Source organism: Myotis brandtii, unplaced genomic scaffold, assembly GCF_000412655.1.
Source record: "Myotis brandtii unplaced genomic scaffold, ASM41265v1 scaffold1087, whole genome shotgun sequence".
Lineage (NCBI taxonomy): Eukaryota > Metazoa > Chordata > Mammalia > Chiroptera > Vespertilionidae > Myotis > Myotis brandtii.
Window position 1 is genome coordinate 1,582,654 of NW_005353698.1, and position 10,140 is coordinate 1,592,793.

Genomic DNA, 10,140 nt, shown 5'->3' on the forward strand with positions numbered 1-10,140 from the left:
TATCCTTTCAAAAGCTTCAATTCTGTACTTTAGTCAGATATTGATATTCTCATAACAAATTAATATCACATACCTGAGTTAGATTATTTCATTCATAATTTGTCTACTTTCCTGAATTTATTTAATCATCTGTGATAAATTTTTGCATTATAATATCTTTTTAATCCTTCTTAATTTAATAAAAAATGCACATTTCAACAATCTCTTATCAACAATCTCTGTTATAAACAAGTACTTGATTTTACTGTACTATAAAGATTTTTATAAAATAGGGAACATAAATGGCTAGAAAATATAAATGAATTGAATGCCTTGATTTACTTCTGAAACATTTAATTTGCAACCTGTTTATTAGGTCTTGAAAAAATTTCATTTACCATAAAAGTAGTGATGCCATGATCACCTAAGAATAATATCTACTAAAGGGAATAAAAATGTGAAGTTGGAGAGAAAAGATGTGCGACCCCTCCCCGCCACCCCTGCCTCCCAAATCACTTTTACCTTTCCATGGACAAGATGAAGGAGCACAGGTCTTTGTAAAGCTTCCAAGTTTTCTTTTCTTATGATTTTGGCTGGATTTTTTCCTTTGAAAATGCTCTTCTCTCCCCTCTTTTGATTCACATTTTCAACATTTACATCTTTGATCTGGAATCATGGAAAGAAACCTATTAGAAAACTTTTCTGTTTCTGTTTTCATCAGATTCTCTGAGAAAAGAAAATGATAAAGCAATATGCAGGGTTGGCCATAATTTCTTCTGTTGTTTTTTCAATTTATGACTCAGAGGACCTAGCCATTAACTTTAAAAGAATGGAGAAGATATTCAACAATCAGACTTTTAAATTAGGTAAAAATACCTATACTTAAAGAAATTTGTGACTTCAGGTTTATAATAATTATGACTAGAAGATGGCTCTTTTATGTAATTGTCATTCATTTGTTTTGAACTGTTGTGATCTGATCTCTTCACTTTCTGTACCATTTGTTTGGGAGGAGTCCTGCCCCATTGTACTTCATCTGCATATGCAAAATTAAAGATGAAAAGTGTAATTACTGAATAAACGATACATAATATTTGCTGCAGAATACTTGCATTGAGGAATGGCTCAGAGAGATGGATGATGAAATTTTTATCCAATTTGGAAGGCACAATAGCTACTGGAGACATCCAAAGAAGCAAAGATAGCTTAATAAATATATTGCAATGACACCTCATTATAAAGTATAACAGCAACTACTTATCGGTTACAATAAAGCAAATTTTGGTTTGTGTACCTATTTCACATCAACATGGGAAAGATTAACAGACTTTACTAAAGAAATAATTTGCCTTTAGGTGCTTAAAAAGCAAATATGGAATCACCATATATTAAAACTGGGAAAAATCCCAGAGACTATCTAACTTGACCTCCTTTCTCAACCCATCTATCTAAAACATTATAACTGACCAAACACTGCCATGCAGAGGAGTACCCAGTTTTTCCTTAGAAAGAATACAGAATAGGCTTACTCCCTCATTGGTAATTCTACCTGTTATGTCAAGAAACTCAGGAAAACTGGGAGGTCCAATTTATCTCCTCTTTCAGGTACAGTAGTCTCAATTGTTTTTCAAGTGACATTAATTCTAGATTCCTGACTCCCAGAACATTTCAAATGGATTCTAGTTTAATGTGTCTATTAATATGACACGTAGAACTGGACATCATACTCTACTTACTCACCAGCATATGCCTTCTTTTTGTCTACTTCAACAATTTGGAAAGATTCAGATCACTTTTGATTAGTAAACACTTTAGCTAGATGTGTTTTAGTGATAGAAAACAAACTAAATGGTCATACAACCAAGAACATAAAACAAGTGCTATTGAATGGTACACGTCTCAAGGACATTGCTGACATATAATGTTTGCATCTTTCTGGTAGAAAATGCCCACCGTGATTTGGATCAGTTGGTCATCATCACCATCAGGATTCCTCCACAGTAAGACGACGTCCACATTGGATGAAATTCGGTAACCCACACTGTCTTGGAGCTTTCCTTTGCCCTGATTCACAAAAACTTCAGTGGAGTATGTGAGTTTGTACAGCCGGTCATTATTTAAAGAGAGACCAGTTGTGTGACCTGCATAAAGATAGTGAAACAAGTCAAGTCTTAGTAATGAGGCATCCATCAGCCCAGGAATGTGCTGTCCTGAAATTGAAGCATTCTCATCTAGTAGAGTCGTGCCCAGTGGGAGCTCAGTGAGTATTTGTTAAATGAAAGGTGGTTCTACTTCTCCATCTGCTAAAATCATTGGCTTGAACAGTAACAACAAAAACAAGAAACAATAAGCTTCCATTTCATAAACCTTCATTTGTATCCCTAATCAATAATCAGATTACCTAAGTATTTCTCTGATTGAACTATAGAATATTGTTAAAGAAGTGTCACTGTATTGCTTTAAGTTATATGATTTCTCCCCTACCACCCACCTCAGCTTCATCAAGGTATAATAAATATGATTTTAAGTAGAGGTTCAGCCCTGGGATTGCTTTATAAAATTAATACAAACCATTTGTAAATAAATGTAATGGCTCATTGCCAAAGTTATTTTAGGGGTCAGAAGGCAGTTCCTTTAATTGGATGTTTTGAATATTTAAAGAATATCCCTCCAATGCAATTTACTCTGTCAATTTAATTAGTAAACTTTTAGTACAAAGGTACATTTCAATGTTACACATATGTAAGTTTAAATTAGCTGTGACTGAATAAAATGATGTTTCACTACATAAAACCTTAACACAGGCTTTAATTTGACAGACAATTTAATATCAAATAGTATAAAAGTCAGTATTGTGAGCCAAAAAAGTTGATACATGGAGATCACACACTCTTCCATTCAGTTTAATTTAATTCAAAAAATGGGAGTAGGATCAAGTTTTTCTTAGGGATGACTTGAAGTTTACAGTCTTACCAATTTTTTTCTTTGCATATTTCCTATCTATAGCTCTCAGGAGGTAGTAAAAAAGATTTCAGTATACATTTTTCCTCAGTGCTAATCAGGTTGTATCTCCTAGTTAACTATAATAGGCAACCATAACTCCCCCCACCCTCAGGATATATGCACATGAGGGAGGTCAGGAAAGGAGGTTAAGATGAGTAGGCTAGAAATGAGATAGTTGAGAAAAAAAAGTAAAATTAAAAGTCAAAAAATTTAAAAAAACCTCTGAAAAGTCTTTAGCATCTACTGTCTCTATCATCTAATACAGCACCTACTGCCCAGAGGAAAAAATGGTCAAAATACATTGTCTCTAATAAACTAAGAGTTCTATGTGCATTAATATACAGGGTGTCCCCCCAAAAATGTATGCACACTTTACCAGCTGATAGCTCAATTTTGAAAATGAAATGTACTTTAATAAAAACTACCTTTATAATTATTCAAAGTGTGTGTATATATTTTGGGGGAACACCTATATTTAATCCTCACAAGAACTTAATAGGTATCATTACTAATCCCATTTCATACATAAGGAAACTGAGGGGCACAGAGATTATACATTTTATCCAAGATCACCCAGACAGTTAGGGGTGGAGTCAGGCTGTGAACCCAGGCTTGTCTGGCTTTAGAGATCATGCTCTTCTCTATACCATACTTATCTACACCTTTAGGTTGAACTCTATGTCTAGGGAGTGAGCTAGGAATTCATGTATTCATTCATTCATTCATTCATTCACTCATTCAACAAGGATGTACTGAGCATCCACGTTGTGGTGGGCACCTTTCTAGGCTCTGGAGCTACACCAGTTAACGAGCAGATAAAATGTCTACCTTTGTGGAGTTTATAAGGAGGAGATGGGCAATAGCTTATATACTTATAAGTAATAAAAGTATATAAAGAAAAATGAAACAGAAAAGGGACTGGAGATACTGAGAGAAAGACCTTTGTTGAGAAGGTAATATTCTGGGCAAAGGCTTCAGGCTACTCATGTGGATATCTGTGGGGAGGGCATCTCCACACTCCTACCACCCATCCTCCCCACAGAAGGAATAGCAGTTCAAAGGCCCTGAGGAAAGTTCATGCAGGTGTAATGGAGGAACAGCTGGGAGGCCAAAGAGGCTGGGACTGACTAAGTGAAAGACAGCAGAAGGAAGTGAGGTCAAATAGGTACCTATAGGTGGCAGGGAGATCTGGGGCAAAGACCTTTGCATAGATTTAGAATTTGACTCTGAGTAGATGTGTGGCAAAGTTATGTGATCTAACAAACCTTCAAAGAAATGGGATAAGGAATCAAGAACTAGGAATCAGGAAAAGGAAGTGTGGAAGTGGGTATCCAAGTGTATAAACACAAAAATAGACCGTATCCAAGCAACAAGTCAGAACCTCAGCTATGAGATACAGAAGGCAGAAAAGGTCAGGAGAAACTTTGAAGGAGATGAAATCTATGACTCCCTCTAGCCTTCCTTACCTCTGCCTCTTCTACAGTTTAAGTAGAGACACTCCTGCAGCTTCAAACATTAGCTTTCTGGCCAGGAATGATATTTTGGGCAGAGAGGCCTTATTTTAATGACATGTATAGAATTCCACGCAAGGCATAAAGGAAATACATGTTTTCTTATCTAATCCTCACAGTCATTCTGAAAGATAGGCATTATATGACAGCCAAAAAAAGCTGAGTCTGCGTTAAACTCAACAGAGCAGATATAATGCAGAATTTGACACTTAAATTTACTGAGATCCAAGTTTCATGGACTACATGAAGGTGATGGTGATTGAAGTTACTATGAAAAGTTTGTAGAAAGGCAGCCTCCCTTACATTCTGAAGCTTTCCAAACTATTGTGTTGACCATTTTTTCTTACTTTGACTTTACTGGACAATAGAATGTGAAAAGGGGCAACAAGATTAGTTTTTGATTATGACTAATTAGTGATAAAACACAGGAAAGAATAAGCCTTGTTTCTCCTAGAACTTTTTCCTACCTCTTTCAACAGGAGATAAACCTAAAATGTTTCAAATAAATGGATTGTGCTGTAGTGTTGTCCCTGTTATCCTTTCTTCTTTGATAAATATGTCTCTGTTGGTTTAGAGACTGGCAACACTGGGCAATGGGGACATGTTCTATTTATATTGTTGACATAATTTCTTTCTTAAGGTACTGCTCTTTCGAGTATGCAGAATGGCATTTTTTGAAGCTAATGTTAGATAAAACCAGAAGAGAAAGAGTCAATACCTCTTCAAGGTTCCCCTTTAAGTGCATCTAGAATTTTTAAGGGACTTAAAAACAACAAACTTAGTTTCAAACCTTTAGGAAATATGTTAAAATACTCATTTATCAAACCTAGATGAGCCCAATAGACAGTTAATTGGTTTAAGCAAGGAGACAAAATAGGGATTTAGGATTCCAACAGAAAACTATAAGGCTGGAAGTAGGGTAGGATGAAGCATAAATGAATTGAAAAGTATGGGGAAGGCCATGAACTGAGAGAAAGACTGGAAATGAAGAAACAGTTCAGGTTTAGAAGTAACAAGATTAAATAGAAAGTTTTTGTGTAGATTATGGAAAGTAAAAGTACTATAAAGAAAACCCAAAGAAGGCACTGAGAATAGATCCACTATTATAAAATATGATTCAGAAAAACTAGGGAAAACTTGAGGTTTCAGAATGTTCACACTCAGCATATCTCTTCTAAATAGACCTTCTTCCATATTAATTTGAATACCTTCCTCCATTCTCTTCACAGTTCAACATGCATTCAAAAACCACCCAAATCTGGGGATTTGCTAAACAGTGGCATTGACAATTAAATTTGAGATGAGTTTTGAGGTGCTGCATGGGATCCCAAAAATTTATAATGGCCTTAAAGTAAATTCTTCCTAAGTAGTTTGCTTGTTAAATGTAAATCATTACAGAGAACAAGGAATTTATTACTAAGTCACAGTATATAATACAAAAGGTTATCACACCTAGGTAGAGGGAGAGCTGTCAAGTCCTGTACTTTTTATTTATATTTGGCATAAGCAGTTTGTACCATGAAGCTAATGGCACTTAGGCTTTGGGGCCCTTACTTGCCCAGGTTCATTTCAAGATCTTAGAAGGTGACACTAGCAATGTATACACATCTTTTTTTCAGTAACATTCGCAAAAGTAAGGTATTTTTGCAATCTTTCCTAAAAATATGTCCCATAAGTTGCATAATCTTCAGGTTCTAAAAATCTGGATTTACCACTGAACTTGTACACAACAAACTGTAGACAACTGTCATCTTCTAAACCTGTGTGCTATTGTTGCCTATGTGTATTTTAAATCTTTATTAGTGCACGTATTTGAAAATATTAAGTTATCCAAACTTCTTATTTATAGGGTGGGGGAAAAAGAGAAACCCACAATAACTACTATATCTCAATTATTTTTTTTCAAAATAATCATGGTATATTAGGTTTGATATTATGTTGTAAAAATCACTCAGATTTCAAATATACAAGAGTTTATTTGACATAATAAAATAGTAAGCTCTCTATATAATTCTCAGATATAATTTACAAGCCTTTACATTTTTCTCAAAACATTTTTTTTCATCCAAGTAAGGACTGTATCTTTAAATACCAAACATTTCAGAAACTGGTGAGAAATACTGTCTTTAATTCAAGAAAAAAAAGTGTCATTTGCTTATGTGAAATAATTTAAATTTAGCCCCCCATTTATTGTTCCCATAATAAAGATTGTCTTTTCCTCATGTGAAAATTTTCCATGCAAAAAATCTTGAGGAAAAACTTCAGTTTGTCATCAAAAACCAATTCCAAATTGGTTTTAGGAGTTTACAAATCAACTGTTTTATATCAATTACTTAGAGTACATAGTTATTCAAATTGGACCTTATTATGCTAAATGATGTTAGATCAATTACCTTTGATAGTACACCCGCTTAAGAGACTATAAAAAAGTGATAATTTTACAGGCATAACATTTAGAAACCCAAGGAGTGTATTAACTAGTGATTTAAAACAAGATTCCATATTAATACAATCATACTTCTCTTTGAAATTACCACTCCTGTTTTTTCTCTTTCAAAGGTCTCAATTCATCAGTGTGTGTTTTTTAAATCAAATTTATCTTAAAGTAGAAATGGTAACTACCAACACAAGTTTTCAAAAGATAATAAATCTTCTTATCCTATATCATGTACTTTTATTTTATGTAATTCACCAACTATGATGATTCTGTCACTTCTAACAAGTAATGAAATTAAATACATGCTTTACCATTTCATTCGTAATTCTTTGGTAAGTCACATGCTTTTACATTGGGTCTAATTCTTCTTGATGTCACATTGCTAAGCAACTAGAAGGAAATTTAAAGAAGTGTTTTTTTTAAGTCCTCTTTTACAATTCAAATGAAGGAGCTGCATTCAGGGAGCAACCAACAGCAGCAGGTAACAATAGCTGGCATCTTTTTTCTCCCTTTTAAAAATCCACCATGAATGAGAAATTGAAACAAGCAGCACACTCATCTGAGGCACTGAATCTAAAAGGAACCTCTGTTTTCTTATTGTATGGAGGAATTTGAATTCAGTTTTCATTCTAACCCAGTCATGCCTTCACAAACATCCCATAGTTACATGCTTTTGAAGCTGGTTTAGTTAGAAACTTTCACTATTCACACACACACACACACACACACACACACTCACACACAAGCACACACTGCCCTTTCAATGATTAAAATTGAAATTTAGCAAAAGGCAACACAAACTTACCTTTAACAGAAGCTGAGTATGAGGAAATGAAGCAGAGAAAAAGCACAGCTAGAAGAATCATATTGACTCTCCACCCTCTAATGCATCCAGTACCCGGCAAGGAGTCACTAAGAAGTGGACTCTTCTGATGGCAGCAAGGAAATGTCCCTCCTTGGAACCTGCAATGATAATGTTTATCTCTGGGGAAAGGTCAGATTCCAAACTCCAAAATCACGACCTAGGTTCACCGAAGGGATCACTGTTAATGATTAAACACAGGTGGGCTGTAGTTTTCAGTCTTTCACTCTTTAATTTTTTTACTCAATAGGGAAAATAATCTTCACTTTTGAGAGCTAAACTAGTCTACTCGTAAATTCAGAAAAAGCGGTGATGACACTTTTCTACTCAATACTAATCATCATGCCTATGATATTAAACACCTGTCTTCATATTTTACTATTTCATGTGGGAGGGTAGTGAGGATTCTCACTCAGCTAACCTTAATTGGATCTTGTGTATGTTATATGCTCATCTTTGGATTTGTTTATATCACATGTATGCATGCTATTAGAATAAATCACTCTGAATTTTAGGCTTGAACTTAAAAAAATCAAGTTGTACCACCACCAATCACTTTCTAGTGTATTAATATCATAGTAGGCCTCTAGCTATATCTGTAACAAGAGACAGAGTTGTCTGAGTCCCCCAATGTGCTGGATGGAGTCCCTGGGCTTTCTGAATCCCATTTCTAGGGAGAGATTCAGAGGGGAAATTCCAGCCCTTAACAATTTTGCTACAGAAAATTTATTAGGAAACATCTCTAGAATCAAAGCAAATACTCTAGTATGGCTAAGACCACATTAACTGAACCAACCTTTATCCTTGGAAACTCCTGGAAGAGACTTAATATGAACAAAACTTACTAAAATGAGGTGTTTGGGTGGCATGTGGGGTGTTTTTGGCAAAGGGGGAATAAAGTACTGGTGAAAGACTATATGAATGAACTTAAAAATACTTAAGGCCATATTTAATTATAAAATGGGTTCTCAAATCTACTCTTGTCTTTCTCAAAACTCTTTTCTAGAATCTTAACTTTATGTTTAGACAACCCAGGTAAAAGATAGCCAACTTGATAGGGCCACAAGATGAAACATAAAATTTAAAATCTACAAAGTTTATATAAAAAACTTAAAATTGAAAATTGTTCATCTTTGTCATCCATTGAGATTAGAACTTCATTTGCTGTCATAACCTTTGTACATAAATTATGGCAGAAGTACCTATACAGAAATAAAATGTTTGGTTGTAACTATCACATTAATGTTATAACTTATAAATAACAAGTTTTCCTGGGGTAAACGAACAAGACCATTCTTAGAAAAATACATTTGTGAAGAAATGTAAGTTTTTATGAAGAGTAGGTATTATAAATACAAGGTGATGTGAAAGTCCTTTAAATTTACATATGAATGGATTTCTGTATGTTTCCACAATCTCAGCATTACATACATAGGGGATATGAAGCCATTATAGTCACTCAAACTTTACATTCTTATTTAAATTAAGAACTAGTTTGAATCTTATGTGATTCTATGAGAATTGTCTTTTGTATTTCCATTTGAGGCTCAGTTACATAGACTAAATGGTGCATGATACGTGTCTCACAGGTAAAAGTACCATTTGTTGTCAGGTACCAGAGTCCAACCAATAAAAGGCATATCACTATTGCCTAATAAATACTGTTTCACTTGAGCATTAGCTTCCTACTGGAAAGCTCCTATAATTCACTGTATTAGTCATTTCTACATAGATTGCTCAAATAAGGCTGCTTCTGTTGGCAATAAATAACATCATTCTTTTCTATTTCGTTATAACCTTTTCTATTTACAACAACACTTGAAAGACTTAAGATTAATGCCAAATACTTTCCATATTCATTGAATTTTGTTACCAAAAAAGAGGCATTCTCCTCTGTTGCTTTGTTGATCAAGCAGAGCAAACATCTATATATATAAAAGTCTAATATACTAAGTGGTCTTCCCTCCATCTGGGTAATGATGTCATGTAGCAACACCTGGCTTCCTCTCCCTAGAGACAACTAGCCTCCTTACAGTTTCTTCAGCCCAGGAACACGACTTGCTTTATAGCCAGGTGGAAACACTTTACACTGTAACCAAATGTCTGTGAAGCATTTTCCCGTGCCTCATCTCATTTGATCCTCACAGAAGTCCTGGAGTAGGTAGATAGGAGACTTGGTGGAATCCTATTTTCTTTTCATTAGCCGGAAAACGGAGATTTAGGAAGGTTAGAAACTTGACTGGACTGAAAAGAAGAAAGAAATAGTGGACCTTGAAAATGACATCAGGTTTTCTCACTGAGCAGAATATAGTCAAACACTGCTGCAGTTAAATATTTTACCCTTTGTT

At 34.7% G+C, this 10,140-nt stretch overlaps 1 protein-coding gene across 1 annotated transcript in view; it reads right to left on the reverse strand.

Moving 5' to 3' along the window:
- The window catches only part of MTTP (microsomal triglyceride transfer protein), a 47,792-nt gene extending 39,475 nt beyond the window's left edge, over positions 1-8,317 (reverse strand). The window contains exons 1-3 of the mRNA XM_005857232.2: positions 7,736-8,317; positions 1,933-2,120; positions 502-645 (exon numbers count right to left, since the gene is read on the reverse strand). Of these exons, the coding sequence (XP_005857294.1) occupies positions 502-645; positions 1,933-2,120; positions 7,736-7,796 (393 nt within the window). The 5' untranslated portion in view covers positions 7,797-8,317. The remainder of the gene's footprint in view (positions 1-501; positions 646-1,932; positions 2,121-7,735) is intronic.
- Between the last annotated feature and the right edge of the window lie 1,823 nt (positions 8,318-10,140).